The 18999-nt window shown below is 50.2% G+C and overlaps 1 protein-coding gene across 2 annotated transcripts; it reads right to left on the bottom strand.

Annotated features, from left to right (window-relative positions):
- Positions 1-12211: 12211 nt before the first annotated feature.
- HOXC4 (homeobox C4) lies at positions 12212-15573 on the bottom strand. Of its 2 annotated transcripts, none has more exons than XM_030322779.1 (3): positions 14955-15573; positions 13866-14806; positions 12212-13371 (listed from the first exon to the last, which is right to left on the bottom strand). In XM_030322779.1, exons 2-3 carry the CDS (start codon positions 14302-14304, stop codon positions 13016-13018), a joined length of 795 nt encoding a protein of 264 aa, XP_030178639.1. In that variant the 5' UTR covers positions 14305-14806; positions 14955-15573; the 3' UTR covers positions 12212-13015. The 2 variants fall into 2 exon arrangements, with proteins under 2 accessions (XP_030178639.1, XP_032449877.1); XM_032593986.1 differs by having other exon boundaries at positions 13866-15071; positions 15241-15573.
- Positions 15574-18999: the final 3426 nt, after the last annotated feature.

The raw sequence follows: 18999 nt of genomic DNA, 5'->3' as shown, positions 1-18999 counted from the left end.
CCTTCCCCCTTCTTACTGAGCTGACTTCTTAGGACAAGAGACGTACGTTCATATGGACACACAGTACTCTCAGTCTTGTCTTTTGAGGAGAGAGGACTGGGCGATAGAGAACTTGTGCTGTCAGGGCAGTGGGAAGACCTTGGGATGACTTATCTCAGGGGCGTGTCTACGTGAACATGACACAGATTGTAGCTTTGGCTGCTACGTGACCCGTTTGATGGGATGAGAGGGAAGGCGCCAGCTAGAACGGACCTTGGCCATGTTAACTGGTCTTGAATAAAAGCGGGCCAACGTGTATTTGCATGCATCCCGGCTTTTGTATTTGACTTTCTGTATTTTTGTACCAGGGCTTAGTTTGTATCCCTGCATATTCACACATGTCTGAGCGTTTGGATTTGTGTCTCAGCGTTTTCCCATGTGGTTAAGTCCACTGATATGTACTTGGACATTTGCATCTGTCTCTGAGCATTTGCATGTGTTTGTACATGGCCTGTGCATGGATTTGCCTGTGCCTCTGTCCATATCTTCTTTTGGGTTTCTGTAGGAGGACGTTGTTACGTGTACATATCTGCATGTCTTTGGAGATCGGTAGCTCCAAGGAGACTTCAGACATTGTGAAGTCTGTGCCTGGCAAGCCAAGGATGAAATCTGATGCTGGAGGATGGTCAGGCAGGCCCTCTGCTCAGATTCTTTCTGGCTCAACAACTATTTTCCTCCAAAATGAGGTTTGCAGTGTTTTCCATGGGCCCCTTCTGGCAGCCTCCACCAGCTCTAGACCTCCAGGGTCCCCTCTCAGGCCATTTTTTTTTTAATTTTTTTTTCAACGTTTATTTATTTTTGGGACAGAGAGAGACAGAGCATGAACGGGGGAGGGGCAGAGAGAGAGGGAGACACAGAATCGGAAACAGGCTCCAGGCTCTGAGCCATCAGCCCAGAGCCCGACGCGGGGCTCGAACTCACGGACCGGGAGATCGTGACCTGGCTGAAGTCGGACGCTTAACCGAGTGCGCCACCCAGGTGCCCCATCTCAGGCCATTTTTTAATGGACCTAATGAGTGGAAGGGAGTGTCTGGAGGTGAACTGAGAATTTAAGACAGGAATAGAAGAGGAGACTTTATCATTTCCTGCCCATTCTACCTTTTCCCTTATTAAAAAAAATTTTTTTAATGTTTATTTATTTTTGAGAGAGAGAGAGAGAGAGAGAGACAGAGCGTAAGCAGGGGAGGAGCACAGAGAGGGAGACACAGAATCCGAAGCAGGCTCCAGGCTCTGAGCTGTCAGCACAGAGCCCTATGCGGGGCTCAAACTCATGAACCGTGAGATCATGACCTGAGCCGAAGTCGGACGCTTAACCAACTGAGCCTCCCAGGCACCCCATCTACCTTTTCCCTTATTGATATTCGTCAACTCTGAGCACGAGGCACAGGGGAGCCAGCTGGTCTGAGTTATTAAAGCCCTTTCTCCACTCTTTGAAAGCTAATTTTACTAAAAAAATTTTAGGTGGTTATGAGAAGCATATTGTGGTTATGTTGTAAAAAAAAAAAAGTCTTCATCTTTTAGAGACATCCATTGAATTGTTCACAGAAGAAATGACATGACGTCTGAGATTTGTTTCAAAATATATGAGGTAGTGTTGGGTTCGATCTAGATAAATATTAGATTGGCCATGGGCTGATCATTGTTAAAGTGAGGTGACGGGTATTATGAGAGTCTGCTCATATTATTTTCTCTGCTACCGTGTTTGGACTTTTCAATAGTAGAAAAAGAATCATGTCCACTGAGGCATCTCCTACTATTTTCCCCCTGCACTCCCCATCCAGAGATGTAGCTATAATTGTTTCCCCCCATTACACAGGTGAGGAAGTGAAGGCTCTCGCTGGGTAAGGGATTTGCCTGAGGCAACCAGGAGCAGAATTCAGGCAGCCTGACTTCCTACCAAAGGTTCTTCTCATTGGATCCTGCATAAACGTGAGCCTCGTGCAGCCATAAAATACAGAATTTGTGAATAAATACCTATTATGTTAATGAAACAACTAAGACTCCACTTGCTCATACATTTGCACGGGGCTTACCCAGACAAGTATCTGGACCCCCAAGGGCTCCCCACCTCCGTTCACACAGCTCTGCTTCCCTTTGTTGTACGCTTGTAGATCACTTATTTTGAAAAGATGTGTTAGACACAACGTGTGGGGTGGAGGGGGCAGGGAAGAAGGGGATCGGATCGTTACATCGTTTCTGTGTTCTCGTGTGAAGATCTGGGCAATTTACATACCCTCAGTGAGAAGGTACCGACAGGGGAGCTGGAAGGAAGAAATGTTTCCCGACGATGGATGGATCAAGCCCCAGGACCACAGACTCGTGGAGAGTTTGTCAGGCTGGTGCCCTGTACCTCTTGACAAAAACTGCAACTCTGCGCGCAGGTACAAGATAGTTTTCTCCTCTCATACACAGATATGTTCAGATAAATATAACTGTCACATATGCTTCCTTAAAGAGTTTGTGCGTGGTGTACATCCACGTTCGGTACACGTTACACAGCCGTGTCTCTAGAGAGAGGGGTTCTGAGTAGGTCAGTGCAGGTGTAGGAGTTAGAAGGCAGGAGTTCTAGTCTACTCTCCACCACTTGCTGAGCATAGATCTTCAGCAAGTCACATCACTCTCTTTGGCTCAGTTTCTCCTCCTGAAAGACAAGACTGATATTAATAGCTAAGCTGCCCATCTCAAACGACGCTAAATGCAGGAAGGCCATTTTTGCCTATAAATTTGTATTTTACCCCACACTGTCATACTAAAAATGATGGCGATGAATCTATGACGTGCATAGCATATATGCACGTATGCATGTATATCTGTTCATTGAATCCATGGGACAGAAAAATTGAATCGACTGCCTAAGATAACACATTCCAAAGACGGCATGGAATCGTGAAATGATGATAGGTTTTAGAGTCAGAAACACCACTAATGAGCTAAAACGGTGTTCAATATAAGTGTTATGGAGTGGCTTCTGCTGGTTAGCTCAGTCAGTTCCATCAGTGTTTCTTAAAATGTGGCCCAAGGACCCCTGGGGGTTCTTGAAGACCCTTTCAGGAGCTCTCAGAGAGGTCCCTCCTCTTCCAACTACCTATCTGCGTGAGGCTATGTACTTCGTATACTTCAGCAAAAACAATGACTGTATTGCAGCAAACTGAATGCAGAAACAGGCGTGAGAATCCATTCATCTTCTCAGCTAGACATTAAAGAGATTTGCGTAGGGGTGCCTGGGTGGCTCAGTCGGGTGAGCATCCGACTCTTGATTTCGATTCAGTTCATGATCTCGTGGTTTTGGGGCTCTGCACTGAGTGTGGAACCTACTTGGGATTCTCTCTCTCTCTCCCTTTTTCTCTGCCCCTCCCCCCGCCCTCACTCTCTCAAAATAAATAACTAAGCTTTAAAAAAGAAAAGCGATTTGCCTAAATGCGAAACGAGGACATCCTTTTTACTAAATTGTTTTGGCAAATATAGTTATTTTTCCTAAAAGTTAGTTATGTTACCATGTAAGAGCTTTATTATCTTTTTTGAGAAGATTTTTAGAAGGTGTGAGTTTTAATTCGAATAAGGTAAATCCTGAGAGATAGTATTTTTAAAAGCTCTTTGAGATTTCAATAATTTTTAAGAGTGTAGACAGTGCACGAGTGTGAGGACCAAAAAGTTCGAGAACCACTGGGGTTCGAGCCTGTCGATGGCAAGAACCGGAGGTTACTGTAGGCCCTGCCTGCGCCCAGGCTGGCGCTGCCCCACAACCTCACCAATGGTCCCTGCCAACCTCATGGCATCCTGAAGGCCAGTGCCCATGTCCATCACAAGCAAAGAATTGGAGGAGTTCAGAGTGCCCACTCTGGAAGTCCAGCAAGTCTGACTGGAGTCCTGGCTCTGCCCATGGGGCATATCTCTAGCCTCCTGGGCCTCCCTCAACTTCCTCTTGGGTAGAACGGGAATACAATAGCTTCCTTACAGTGTGGTCTTGAGGCTCAAGTAAGATAACAAATTTAGCACAGTGCCTGCTCCATAGTAAGCGCTTAAGAAAATGCCTATTATTGTTAATAATAATAATAGGAAGAAGGAGGAGGAGGAGGAGGCGGAGAATAGCACTAATTGAAAGCTCACTGTGTGCCAGGCACTCTTCGAAGTGCTTTTCATACATTAACCCACTTACTCCTCCAATGCCGCCGTAAGGCAGTTAGCAACCCCAGGAGAGAACTTGTCTGCAGTCGCTGCTGTTAGTGTGGCCGTGGCAGTGGTTTCCTAGGTCCTGCCTCCGAGCAGAGTAGTGCAGACTAGAGGGTTAGATACATGTTTGTGGTTTTGATTGAACTGTGAACAAGTGAAAGTATTTGGTGAGGAATCTTATCGTCCAGAGGCCTCTAACTCCACCTGCCTCTATAGCCACCCGAGGCCTAAGGAGCCCAATTGCAGGATCAAGGGTGAGTCCTCAGGCCACAGGGTCTCCAGTAAAGGAGCAAGCCTTTTTGAGCAGCATTCGGGGAACAGGGGACAGCAAAAGCCTCGATTACCAGGGATAAGTCAAAGAAGTTACTTCATAGGCACTCTACTTGGGATGTTATTGTCTGTCACAAATCACCTCCACACACACACACACGCGCGCGCGCGCCTTCAACAAAGTCACCTACCCACACATGCAGGAACAGAAGAAACGAATGTGTTGAGGTCCTAGCATGAATCTGTCATGAGTGTTTTGAGGGTGTGTCTGTAGGTAAACGTGTGCAGAGAGAAAGGACTGTGTGAAATTACAGGCTGGAGGGAGGGACTCTCTTCCCAGTCTTTCCTCTTCCGTCCCCATTAGCAAAAATTCCATAACAAAATGCAGACTCCCACCACCTCCTGTATCTTTCTTGGGTCAGGTTCCCCCAGAGAACATTCTGGCTGGTATGGGTCTATCCAACCAGTTGAGGGACAGGGGGGAATAGTTCAGTTGCCTCTCATTGCCATGGAAACTGAGTGGCAAGCCACGGGGAGCATGAATCTGGGGCTCTTGGCCAACCACTGGTCTTCAAGGACAGAAGAGGGAGCAGGATGCCAGGCAAGGCTAAATCTCGGGAAGGAGCTGGAGGGAAGGAAGGGAGGAGGGGAACTTATGCTCTCCTACCAGCTTTCAACTGTGGGCACTAGGGCAAAGACCTTGGGATTATTCCAGTCTGGGGCTCTGGGATATGAAGTGGGTTCTTGCTAAAGACAGGTCTCCCAGGCAGAGTTCAAGAGTCTTGGCCTGAATTATCTGGACTCAGACCCAACTGGATTGACACAGAGAGGAAAAGATAGCCTATTATTTACCCTGACTGGGTTTACCGTACTCTCCTTAAGCTTCGGAGACCACATATTCCTGGATATGAGTGTTGGAAAGGAGGATCTCAGGGAGTCATTTTTTCTTTTCTTTTTTTCTTTTTTGAGAGATAGAGAAAAGAGGCCCTCCAGTGTGCACAGTATGGACACTGTCTTGATTTCTTCAGTTTGGGTTACGGAATTCTGGGAGCTATTGAGGGACATTCTAATTGCTCAGAGAATGTGTTTGCCATCAAAGGAAGGGGCAGAATGACCAGACAGAGAGGTTAGGAAAGGCCATCTCCCCTCTGTGGTCAGGATAGGAAGATACATTCAAACTCTGAAGCCCAAAACAGCCCTCAGAGAACTGGGGCAATTATTTAAAAATTCTGCACCAAACCTTTCGACCTCAGATACCTTGCTTTTACCTGAATTTAATGGATAGCTGTCCCAGTGAGAGAAGAGACTGATCCCTGGGGGCCAGGACTCAGACTGCACCATTGGGGGGGGGGGGTGCCTCTCCAGCTGGGAAGGTGAGATTCAAGTGACTTGGGGTTGGGAAAGCTTCTCAAGGGTTGGCCTCACAGGTCTCTGAGCCCTGGGGTAGCAGAGCCCTCTAGAAGCCAGAGGCCCTCCATTTGGGGGCCTCTTTGATTCCCAGAAGTGGAGGGAGGAGGAAAAGGAGGAAAGGAGGGTGTGGGGGGGAGGGGCAGGCAGGAACAGATGCTTCCAGATCTAAAGAAATAATTTGAGGGGGAAAGGCAGGATCAAACGGAGGAAGAGGAGGGGGAGGTGGGGGGAAAGGAAAGAGAACAAAGGTATAGTGGGGATTGGAGCCTCTTTGGTGGAGGAGATAAAGGGGAATCCGAGTGAGTTGGCTAAGCAGACATCTGCCCAGGCTGTAAAACCTTGCTCTATTTGCTGCTGGCTCTGGAGCAGTCAGATCAGCCCCTGAGGTGGCCTGGACTGGAGGCTCAGCCAGGAACCTTTGAACGTCAGCTGTCCCTCCAGATTGTTGCCCCCCCCCCCACCTTTTGGTTCTTCTTCTCCACTTTCTCAGTTGGAGGGGAGTTCTAAGAGGAGCACTGGGGCTGGGGAATGTCCTAGAGGATTGCTGCAGGATGAAAGGGGCAGAGCAGCAGGGATATGAGGAAACACCGAGCACTGAAAGCAGTAGAAATGCCAGGCAGAGACCTTGAAACAGCTGAGCAAAGACAAGCAGGGCTGCAGGCAGTCACATTGCAAAATGGGTCGAAATCGGCAGAGAGACAGAGTCCAAGAAGAAAGGTTTCCAACGAGGGGTGGGGGGAGGCACACATCTCTCCATGTGACCTTTGAGCTTGCTCAGGCAAGACAGGGCTTGAGGTGGGGGCTGGGGAAAGACGGGAGCAAATGTACATGGGGAATATTCCATGCCTCCCCCATTTTCTCCTCTCACCAAACTGCCTTCCTTTTTTGCCTCCAGCTAGAACCAACTGCTATTCAGCAACCATATTTTCCAAGGTCTATTCTAGCTGAGTAGAAGGACTCCACACGCGCAAAGTTACAAACACTGTGCAACTGACAAAAGGGACAGAGTCACAAACAAGAGCCAGGCCATCGTAGGGATGGGGGAGAGATGGGGTGAACAAGAACAAACTGGTTGGGGGACATCTCCCAAGTTACTCACTCTGTACCCACCCCACCCTCCCGTGGATCACCCAGCCCTGTCCCTGCCCATCAGATTTAAGAGCAAATTCCCCCTTTTATAAGAGCCCTAATCCTAATCTAGTGCCCAGAGACAAAGGCCAGGGGAAGAGGGAAGCAATTCTTCCTGAGTTGGGGTGGAGGTGCCGGGAGGACCCATTGGCCTAGAATTCCTGTGATGGAGGAGACTATTTGTTGGTTTGATGACCTGGGATGCTTCTCTCTCTGTGCCCACAAAAATCTTGAGAGGGTCCCATTTCCCCGCTCTTGTAACTCGGGGAAAAGTATGCATTCATTGCTAGCGAAAATGAAATCTCATTCGGTGGTGGTAACTGTGGGGGATCGGTCGGTCGAGGAGCAATTGAGAGTGTGCTCAATTTTCCACGAAAAAAAAAAAATGAAGGCCGAAGAGGGCAAAAAAAAAAAAAAAAAGGCGGGGGGGGGGTAGCTTGGGCTCTTAAAGGGCGAGACCCCGGAGGTGGAGCGGAGTTCACCGCGCAGTGAACCCGCTCGGCCGGCCGCGCAGCCCGAGGCCCCCGCCCAGAGCCCTATTGTCCGCGGTCCGAGCCCGGGGTCGTGACCCAGCCGAAGGCGACACGGCGCCCGGGGCGGCCGTGGCGTGGAACCCGGAGGGGGCGCCGGGCCGCTGCCGGCCTCTCGCACCTCACCTTTGCCCGGGCCGGCCCCATCTCGCCATCCTCAGGACCCCGGTCGCTCCAGAAGGGAGCCGGGACCCCCGGTGGCGGCAGCCGCTCTGGGCCCCATTCTCTCGCACCGGCTGCCTGGGAGGCCAGAGGCCGGCAGCGGGGACCTGGGGTCGGACTGTTTGGCAGTGCCTCCCACACGCTCCGTTTTAACGCTTCGCCCCCGGAAGTTCAAATATACTTCCCTCTCTAGATGCTGGAAGTGGGAAGAGAGGGTCAGAAAGGAGGAGTGAGCCGAGGTGACACTTCTTTGGGTTTGACCCATATCCCCATCACGGCTGGCAGAACAGACCCTGGAGTGCCCTACGTTTTAGGAAATCTGGCCATTGCTGCTGGGGACTGGAAATTTTAAATAGTCCTTTCCATTTATTAGGCTATGTAACCCTAGTCACCCTCAAACATGGGAGACCCTCCCTACCCATCCTTGTCTTTTCTGCCTCCTAATTTAATTCATCAGCTAGCTGGGTCTACAGGAGGATGAAACTGCAAAGGCCCTTGACCCTGTTTGCGCGGATGTGGGCTCCGTTGCTGGATGGACCCTTTTTAAAAAAGCAGCTACAGAGCTGATGGCAGAGAGAAGAGAAGACAAATCCTGAGGAGTGGAGACAGAGCCAGGTCTGAGAAGGGGCTCCTGGACCTAGAGGGCAGAGGAGCAAACCTTGGTTTCTCCCTGCTAGCAAAGCCAAAAGGGATCTGAGCTCCCGGAGGTACACAGACTTTAAGGTGGCTGAGGGACCCCTTCAGGTCTCTGGTTCACACAGTGTACCCTACCATTTTTAACCCCCAAGAGGCAGCTAAAATTCCGATACCCCAAACAGTCACGCGCTACAGAGAAAAATTAAAATGGGGCTAGCTCTATGGGGTGTAGCAAAAGCAGGCCAAGTTGGTAGGGGGTGATCAGTTCTACCAGAAAGAGTGGTCAGAGGCAAAGGCTTTTTTTTTTTTTTTCCTACCAAATCCCCCAAATGTTTATTTTGGGCTTCTGCCCACCAGATAAATCAAGCTAACAGATTAGGAAGTTCATAAAATTGTATTCTTAGATAATGATATCCAGAGAGGTAATAAATATCCTCTCTGTTCTGATGGCCACTGGTGTTGGAGGGGAATCCTTCATCTCTTTCTCCGAGGCTGGGAAGGGTTTCTTAGAATTAGCTCTTCGAAGGTGGGGTACCAGATAGAAGCTGTGGAAAACCACGAGAAGGAGCTTTGTGAGGGCAACACCAATGCTCCCCCCAGGACTTGGCAAAAAGCAGAGGCAAAGATGTGGAATCACGTCGGCATGCTGCTTCTCCCATCATAGCACCCTCCACCTCAAGGGCCCCCTTCGGAGTCCGTCTTCCCTAATCTTGGACAAGCAGACAAATGGTGCCTAGCAGAGGGTACCCTGGTCCCAAGCTCTGAGAACCCCCTGTTTTATCTTCCCTACCACTCCCCCAAACACACACATACACATCCATCTCACAGCAGGAAGGCGGCTCTGCACTGCAATCTGCTAAGTCCACGCAGGAGAAAAAAAAAAAAAAAAAACAACCCAGAAGCTGATGCCCAGAATGCAGAGAAAACTTTGTAGGAAACTTCATGCAAGCAGCAGCGAGAGGCCCTCGGAGAAGTAAAGTTCCCCAGTCCTTCCCCCACCCCAGGCTCACTTTCCCTCCCCACCTTCTCCTTTTGGAGCGAAGTTTCTTCACTCCCCAGGTACAAGACTCGGCCCAGAAACTCCATTTCCCCCAAGCGGAAGCCCTCCGTTCAGGATTGGATTTCCCGCCTTCCCTCCCTAAGATCGGAGTTGAGCTAAAAACTGAATGGCAAAACGAGACAGAGTTGCAAATGCTGTACTCCTTGCCCTGAGCAGATCGAGTGCTAACTACTTACATGTCAAGGGGATTTTTGACCTGTGGGGATCTCCTGGTGCTTGGAGAGAAGGACCTTGGAAGAGTGGCGTTGCCGCTTTCACCCCGTCTTCTTTTAACTTAGCCATTGGAGAGAGAGATACAACGCGCTGGCAGGCATTCATGCGCCTTGCCTCTCCCATTACTGTGGGCAAGAAATCTCCAGCCCTACAAAAGCAGTGGCATCGTATCTGGAGACCAGGGGCTGAGCGAGGGCTGGTTTGGGAGGGTCGGAGATGGGGGTGGGGGAGAGGTCAGAGGCGCTGCCGAATATAAAGGCGATGGGAGAGAAAATGCTGTGTCCTCCCCGTGAACCTGGGTTGCGTCCTCCCCGCACCCCCCCCCCCAGCAGCCTTTCCCCTCTGCTCAACCCAACTTCAATAAAAACTCCAGCCCTCGGCTTCCCAGTGAGGCTGGAGCGCCCCGAGTGGAGCAGCAGCGGGGACCCAGACCTCTGGAACTAGGGGTCCGGCCAAGGGGTCGGCCCTTCATGCCCCTCACTCCCTCCTCCGCCCCCCCCCCCACCCCATCCCTCTCCGGCACCCTGATCCCATTCTGGGCAGTCAGGTCCAAGGAAAGGAGAGCTTTGGGGAAAGAGGAGAGAATGGAGCCCACTGGAGGGAAGGCCAGAGGCCAAAATCTTCACAAACTCAGATGTAAGGGGGTTTCGTTTTGTTTCATTGGTCAAGAATTACAGATTTCTAATGTTTCCCCTTTTCAGACGGAGCGGGACAGAGAACTATGTGTACAGTATGTGTGAGAGGAGAGAGAAGCCCCTAAAGAAGGGGAAATAAAGGAACAGTCCCAATCCTTTCCGGATGTTTTCCTGCGCTAGACAGCGTCCCTTTCGCAAGTTCAGAGAGAAGCTTAAGAAATAAAAGATGGTAATTTTTCTCCTCCTTGCTTTCATCTCTTCCACTTTTGGGAGGAGAGGGGATTAAATTCCTCTAAAATCAAAGAAGCAAAGTTAGAAAAGACTATGGATCTTAAGTTCCTTTTCTTTCTCCCCACCCCCCTTTTCCATTTAAACTTCCTTACAGGGTTGAAAAGACACCCAAGTTTCCCCCCCCCCAGACCTTCTTTCCCTTTTCCCAAGCACAGTTAGACCCCCTTTTACTGCCCCAAAGTCAATTGCCTCAAGATGATAGGAGCTACAGTCAGATTTGGCTCCTAATTCACTTGATCACATAAAATAACTCCAGATAATTGTTGGCCCTGCTTCCGCACACTGTAGGCAGCATGTTTTGCTGTCTCCAGGGCACCATTGAGGGAGGGGAAAGTAGACCTCCAGGACCAAGTGATTCCCCCCAACACACACACACACATACACACACACACACACACACACACACACACACGCATGCACACACACTCCACTCCAAGTACCAGCCAGCAAGTGGTTCAAGAGGAAATAAATCCAAAGCATACTGAACAACAGCTTTTCACAACTGGTCCCATTGTAACCTTCCACTCCAGAATTTAGGGAGAGAGGATAAGGGTATCCCTGGCTCCTCTACAAATCCCAGATCTCTTCTCCCTCATCTCTTCTACTTCTTGGAGCCCTCAATTCGGAAATTTGGATAAATTGTCTGAGAAACTCGCCAAATACTACCCCCCCCTTCTCCCAACAAACAAGCAAAAATTTGAGCAGGCCTTGCTTAGGTCCTGGTCTTCAAGATCAGGATTATTTGGGAGCCTTTGGCTTAAATTAATTATTCAGGTAATTCAGGCCAGTTTTGGTTGTTGTTGTTTGTTTGTTTGTTTGTTTCCCTCATTTTAGCCCCCCGGGGAAACGACTGGAAAAAAAAATTTTTTTTAACAGCCGGAGAGCCTTGTTTCAGCTAACTTCAATCCCTGCCAGGACCTGGGAGGTTATAGGAAAAGGGGTGGGGAGTCCCTGCCTCTCCCTGTGTCTTTTCTCAACACCTGCCAGGTCCATGATAAAAGTTATGGAAAAAAATAAAAGTTCTTCATTATCTCCAGGCATCAGGCTTTGAGGCCTACCCATGCAAGGGGGCCTCCCAGGCCTCTGGCCTCCACTTCACCCTTCTTTCCAAGTCTAAACAAACAGAGAAGCCACCCTGACAGGTCACTTCACTGCTACAGAATCACCAGCTCAAAATCTTCCTTCTTTTAAGGAGCACACGCTGTTGAGGGGGCATCTTCCTTAATCCCTCATCCCTAAACGGTCCAAAACGATGAAAACTCTTCTCTGTCCCACTCCCTAAACTTGCCTTCTTGTCTGCAAATCAGGCAGGCCTACTCAGCAGAGAGAAAAGAGAAGAGGGGAGAGGGAAATCAACAAAAAGAAGACGGGTACCTAACTACAGAGAAGTGAGACCCTCCCAGCTCCACTCTAAGTACCCCCAGAAGAGTCTGGCCTCTGCAGACTCAGGGAAGGGACAGGAGAGATCAGCACTAATCCTCCATATGCCCTCTTCTGAGGATCCCCTGCCCCAACCCCCTTGCTGGTTCTTCTAAGGACATTGGAAACGGAGTGGAGAGTTAAGATTTGTGTGTTTGCTTAGAGTAAACTTAGGCAACTATCGAGAAGGGGGGATGTTATCAGGCCAGAAGGAGGAGGGGATAAAAAGAAACCATCAGACATTGACGTAAAACTAATTCACATCCACTGGTTTATTATTGATCACGGGGCATTTCACATCGACACTAAAATTCTTTATTGCAAGTTTTACAATAATCAAGTAAATTCAGTCCAAAAACACAATAACCACGATGGTGGGGGGGGGGTTCTACCTATAGATTGCCTCTCTGAACTGAAAGTTCATTTTTATTTTCTTTTGGCTCCTCAAACTGAACAGCTCTGAGAGGCTCTTCAGATGCATTTAGCTTTGTCTGCTGTCTTCCCCCCTCTCCTCCCAGCCCCCCCCCCCAACAATAATACAAAAGAACTTCATAGCTTTGTTCTCCTTAAAATGACTTCCCCCTCACTAACCTCCCCTGGTGCATTTTCAATGCAAAAGGCCTAAGGAAAGAGGGGGGAAGGAGGAGGAGGAGAAGGAGGAGAATTGGCTTAAAAATCTCTTTCCTTTTTTTCTGTTCCTCATTTCCCCTGAAATTCACCCAAACCAGACCATCGCACCTTGCAATATATAATTTTTGCAGCTTTCTTCCTTAAAAAATAAATAACCCCCCAAAAATGGCCTTAAAAAAAAAACCCCAGCAGGTACCATGCTAAGACAACATCACATGCTTAAAAGGGTCCTTAACAGTGGAAGGGAGAGAAGGGCAGAGGGCTTATCTGTTTTGTCAGTTTGGAATTGACAAGGGATAAGGTGGGAGGAAGAGAGAAAAGAACCAAAAAATATATATATATTAAATTCTATAAATAAGAGTCAATTTGTGTGTGAGGGGGAGGATGGGGGCATGGGGTGGGGGCAGGGTGTGAGTTATGTTTTATAACCTGGTAATGTCCTCTGCCCGTTGCTGCTCCGGCGGCGTGGCGCTCTGGGAGTGGTCTTCAGAAGTGCCCGGGGTGGCTGCCGAGAGGGTGCTGGGCGCAGCGCCGGCCGGGGGCGCTGACCTGACTTTGGTGTTGGGGAGTCGGTGGTCCTTCTTCCATTTCATGCGACGGTTTTGGAACCAGATTTTGATCTGCCTCTCAGAGAGGCACAGCGAGTGGGCGATCTCGATCCTTCTCCTTCGGGTCAGGTAGCGATTGTAATGAAACTCTTTCTCTAATTCCAGGACTTGCTGCCGGGTGTAGGCTGTCCTCGAGCGCTTGGGTTCCCCTCCGTTATAATTGGGGTTCACTGGGGGGGGAGGAGGAGGGGAAAAGCAAATAGTGGGGTTCAGAGGCAGCAGGCTCCCGCCCCCCACCCTCACCCCATCCTCAGCTCTGTGGAACAGGAGGAGGGGGTGGTGGAAATAAAGTCATCAAGCTAAATGGGTTATAAAGAAGTTGAAGGAAGCTGGAGACTTTGTAGTGTAATAAGAGGGGAATCCTCATTGTAACGACACTGAATTATTTATGCGCCCTTAGAAAGCGAGCATAGTTTTCACACATACATAACAGATCGTAGCACATGGCTCGGACTGCCCAGAGTAGCTAAGCCATAAAATTTATGGGGGATGTAATTACCCATTCTCGCTCGTAAATCCAGTTCAATTGTGCTAACCCAGAGTCGCTCCTGGAGAGAGAGGGGGAAGGAGAGAAAGGAGGACGGGGGCCGGAGGGGGCCGGGGAGGGTGGGGAGCGCTGGGGAAGAGGGGAGGGAGGGGGAGAGCAAAAAGCAAAGTTGCCTACCCGTGCTAACGTGGATTTTTTTCATCCATGGGTAGACTATGGGTTGCTTGCTGGCGGCGCTGGAGGGATGGTCAGGGGCTGGCTGGCTGCAGGCTGGCGGGGCTGGGGACGGGGAGGCGGAGGCGCCTGAGAGAGGCGCCGGCTCGCAGAGCGGCTGTGATTTCTCGGGGTGGTGGTGGCCCGCCTGGGCCGGCCCGTGGCCTCGCGAATTGCCCGGCCCCTGGAGACTGGTGCAGCTATACTGGCGCTCGGGGTAGCTAGGGCGCGGAGGCGGTGGTGGGTACAGCTCCTGGTGGTGATGCTGGAATCCCGATTCCCTGGTCCGGCCGTAATATTCCGGACTGTGTTCAGGGATGTAGCTATTTTGCGAATATTCTTCGCATGGAGGAAATTTCGGATCGATGTAGTTAGAGTCCATCAAATACGAGCTCATGATCATTAATTTCTGGAGTGGAAAATAATTTTTCTCGCTTTGTCGTTTTTCTGCTCCATAAAGCCCTCCTACTAGCTAGCGACCCTGTAAAGTTACTTTCACCATGTGACTCCGCCGGCCAATCACACGGAGCAACCCAGTCCCCGGATAAGGAACCGAATCGCTTTATTCAAAATGTATCCAATTTTTTTTGTGTGTGGTGGTGGTGGTGGTGGTGCTGGGGGTGGTGGTGGTGGTGATGTGGGGTTAGCTGGCGGGGGCTGAGGTGCCCCCAGTGCGCACGCCGCCGACTGACAGCCCTCCCCTGCAAAAGGAGATGGGAAGCCCCCAGCTCCCTTCCAAAGCCTGGGCACTGGGGGGCTGTCGGGAGGCTGTGATTCAGCCCCCTCCCATGGTCTCCCCTTGGGCCTCCGGTGGGCCCCCTGGGCCTCGGCTCCTGAGCTTTTCCAGAGGTCTCCATTCATGGCGATCCTGTCTCAGTCTGTGTAGGTCACCGGGCAGCGCCCCTCTTTTGCAGGAAGAGGAAGTTGAATGAGGAGGACTGGAGTGGAGGTTGGATGGGGAGGGGCCCAGGCTAAGCCCAGGAGGCTGGAGAGCCTGGGGTGCCCCCCATCCAAGGATACCAGAGTCCAGCCCCCTTCCCCGTACACACTCACCCAACCCTCTGGCCATGGGGCCGGCGAGGCAGGGTCCCAGCTGGACCGGGCAGGTAGAGGCAGCGGGATGCAAATGATTCTGACGTCATTTCTGGAAGTCTGGGGGTTGAACCCCCGCTGAAGAGAGACAGGAAGTGGTTGGCAAAAGCAGAGTTCAGAAGCCTTGCCCTCCTCCCCTAGAACCCACTGACCCTCCCTGCCCCAGCCCCAGAGCAGATGATCTCTTCCACCGCTGGCTGCTGTTTCCTCTCTCCTTCCGTCTGGCCTGCTGCTTTCTTACAACTACCTCCAGGGCTGGTTCCTAAGGACCTAGGGCGAGGAGAAGTGGGATCTGCCAGGAACCAGTGCCCTGTGATGGTGCCCAGCCACGGCCCTGAGCGCTCTTCTTTCTTCATCCCCACAGTGAGCCGACCTAACTGAGAGGGAGGCCTGTGTGGGTAGAGCCTGCTTCCGGCCAGGGATTGTATCCATGTAACACATGTGTTTACATGTAAACACACACTCCCAAGGGCCAGCTCCAGGCTGCCTTCCAAAAGCTGAGGGGTGAGCTCACCGAGCTGGGGAGGCTGGGCAGGCCTCAGGGGTCTCCAGCCCATTCCTCCACGCTCCCCTGTCTCTGCCACCCACCCACAGGAACACCCTGATGGCGGGGTGGCAGGGCCCTGGAGGAGGGAGGGGGCAAGGAAGGGCTGCTTTTTCCGACGCCCCCCCCCCCGCAGCCAGGGGTGGCCACGCCGTGCCACCAATTCCAATTAGCTGATCCCATAACTCAGAGTTGGGGGGTGGCAGAAGGGAGAGCCCAGGGAGGGAGCTGGGTCCCCTTGTTGTACTTGATAACAATTATAGTTTAAAATCATAGCTTGCCGGGGCTCGGCTATATTTTACTTGATAACAATAAAAGTGACACATAAAGTTAACTGTTTATGTTTTATTTATTAGACTAAATCTGCCAGCGGTGGTAGGAGCGCTTGCCTCGTCGCTCCAGCTTTTATAGGGCTGTAAAACGTCATAAATCAGTCTCGCGGAATCGCCCGCACTCTTTGTGTCGGCGGCGGCGCAGGGCTGGCGGCCGCTGGCTGCCTGCTCCCTCCTTTCCACGAAAAGTCGTAATGTGATTTTTTTCCCTCTGATTTTATTATTATGATCGCCGCCGTGATTAGTCAATCTACCTTTAATTCGCCGCCCTACGCTGCCTCCTCCCAGCCCAGCCTGGTTGACACTTGAATAAGTACCTTTTAAAACGGCATAACAACTATTTGAGGGTTTAATTAGAACATCTGCAATTAAGGGAATGAGGAGGGGAAAGGGAAAAAAAAAAATAAAGCTCTCTCATGAGAGGGAAGACCGAAGGCAGGAGATTCCCCACCTATCTTTCACCACCTTAGGGATGCGGGAGAGGGGGGTTCCCATCTCCAAATTAGGGCTCACCCTGAGGGCAGAAATGAGAACCGCCTGGGCCCGCTGACCACCTTACATCCTCCGATGTCATGCCGAGGCCCCCCTCACCCCAGGCTCACCAGGAGTGAGGAGTGCTTGGGGGCTCCTGGATACCCTCTCCCCAAGAGGACAGTGCCCTGCCCCCCTCCCACCAGGTGGCTGAGGAAACAGGAATTCCCTGAAGGTCCACCATCTCTTAGAGGAGATTCCCAGATTTCCCAAGTGGGTTGAGAACCTCTGCCCATTCCTGTCTGGGACCGTGTGCATGTGAGGACTGGCCAGTTTGGCTGGAAGAGGAACGTGAAACTGTGAGGAGGAGAAGGCTGCTACTTGGGTGATAGTGGTGTGGAGTCTGGGAGGGTTTGATTTGTCGTCTTTATTGGGGGTAGGGGCAGGTTAATCATAAGTTGCTGGAAGAGGGCAGAGGGAAACCAGTGCTGGATGCTGCCTACATAAAGAGTCTGAACCGCAGCCCCAGACTGCCCCACAGGGAGAGCCAAAGCTCCAGAGAGCTCAGGTAGGGTGGGGGGAGGGTTGCTGAAGAAGAAGAAAGCCTTCCAGCCCCACCCCCAACCTCCCTTTCAGGCCAGCACCTGGATCAGGTTGCCCCACCCAGTCCTGGCCCGGAATATTCTCTTCCCCACCTTGGAAAGGTGAGGTCTGGGCCTGGCTCTTCTGCTCCCAGCCCTCCCACTCTCCTTCTACCAGCCCTGCCCCCACCACAACCCTCTTTTCTTCCATCTCTTCACCTTCTCGGGATTCTTAGGGAGTTCTTCCCAAGGCATTGCCGGTCCCACGCCCCCACTCCCCAAGATTCTGAGCTCCTGCAGGTGGTTCAAGGGAGCAGGAGCAGAAAACCCACCTTGGGCCAATATGTAGACATAGATACAGAGTTCAGTTGCCTCCAGCTGAATGTCAAGTCTGTCTTTGGTTATTACGGCTAACAAATATATATGCATACATACTATTAGTACTTGTTAATACATCAGATGCCTCCTTATGCAGCCATAAACATGTGGGGTTCTCGTTCCACGTTGGCACAGCCAATTCAACACGCACCTCCAGAAAGTGAAATCTGGGAGACTCCCCCAAATTTGTCCACATTCATCTACATCATTCGCCATAAAACTCCTTCTGGGTGCCTATAGCTTAATAGCAAGAAAGTCACCTATCACAAGGGAAAATAGCAAGCCAGCCAGACTCCACCATACACATACATGCAAACATTTTCACCTGGATATTATTATAATCACAGAAATGAAATCCTTCTGGAGAGGCAGTGCACTTAGCATTGGCTTTATGGAGGGGGGAGTACTAAAGCCGCTCCTGCCTGTGTTGAGCCCTCTTATCTGGTCCTGTCTCCTTTTGTGCTTTGCCCTCCTGCTCCTGCCTTGCCAGCCCGGGGGTCTCCACCCCCCCACCACTGCTCTGCCCTCTACCTCTCTCTCCCTGACCCAATTTTATTTTTAAATTTTTTCTGACCACCTTTTGCCAGCTTCCAAACACTCTCTGAATGCCACCCTCCCCATCTCCTTTCTGAATCTCGATCTGGTTTCTCTTTCGGAAACCTGTTTCAGTACAAAGCGCTTCCCTTCTGACACCACTGAAGAAAAATATGTGTCCATTGTGTGCGAGGCCTTATTGTGCCCGGATTACCATACTGACCGTTGGATAACCCATATTCCTCCCCTCCCCAGTAACAAGCAGCCGGCTGAAGGACCTCGGCGGCTCCACACGTTCTGTGCTGCATTAAAATCTCACCTCTCAGACTCCCTAGATTTTCCTAGGGAGAAAATAAATGGGAGAGCCAACTCAGGATTTGGAGGGCAAAGAGAAGGAAAATGAGGGTCATTCCTTCTCCCACTCTCAGAAGTGCAGGATTGTGTGTGTGTGTGTGGTTTTGTTGTTGTTTTAGAGATTAAAAAATCGCAACACATCTCTTTCCTCTTCCTCAAATAAATTGACTTTTAGATGGTATGCAATCAAGTAATTCATTTCATTTTTATTTTTTCTCCAAGCAACTTGAAAACCCCAAACCAAAGCAAGACTCCTATCTTATTTCTTGTCGTGTGTGTACGTATAGATGGGTGTTTTTGTCCCTTTCTAATGCCAGCAGGCAGAGGTAATGTATGCAAAAGAATATGCAAATGCTTAATTGATTTTTTCTTAAATCTCTTGTCAGTAAAAGTAATGAATTGGTCTAAAATGATTTTAATAACCCGGACATGTCACCAGAAAATACTAAACCTTTTTTTTTCTCCTGGAATCGCTTATAGTAAAAAAAAAAAAAAAAAAAAAAAAAAGCAATCATGGAATGTTAATTTGCCCCCCTTTAAAATATTAAAGATGAATTTCTCTTGTTTGTTCGGAGACCATAGGCAAGGTCCTCTCGTGGATTTCCCCCTCCTTGCCTTGCCTTCCTTGGAATTCAATTTTCCTCAAATCTCGTTTAAAGTGGCTTTTTAAAAAGTGGCCGCATTTTAATATTGGTTAGACAGAGTGACCTGCATTTCACCTCGGGTGTTTGACTTGTTCCAATAGGTCACTGCCATGGGGTTATTGATGGGGAAACTCCATTGAAATTTGTCTCTTCGCAAATGGCCTTTAG

This window comes from Lynx canadensis, chromosome B4 (genome assembly GCF_007474595.2).
Source record: "Lynx canadensis isolate LIC74 chromosome B4, mLynCan4.pri.v2, whole genome shotgun sequence".
Taxonomy (NCBI): Eukaryota; Metazoa; Chordata; class Mammalia; order Carnivora; family Felidae; genus Lynx; species Lynx canadensis.
Note: the sequence above shows the minus strand (reverse complement) of the source record. Positions and strands in the feature narration are given on the sequence as shown.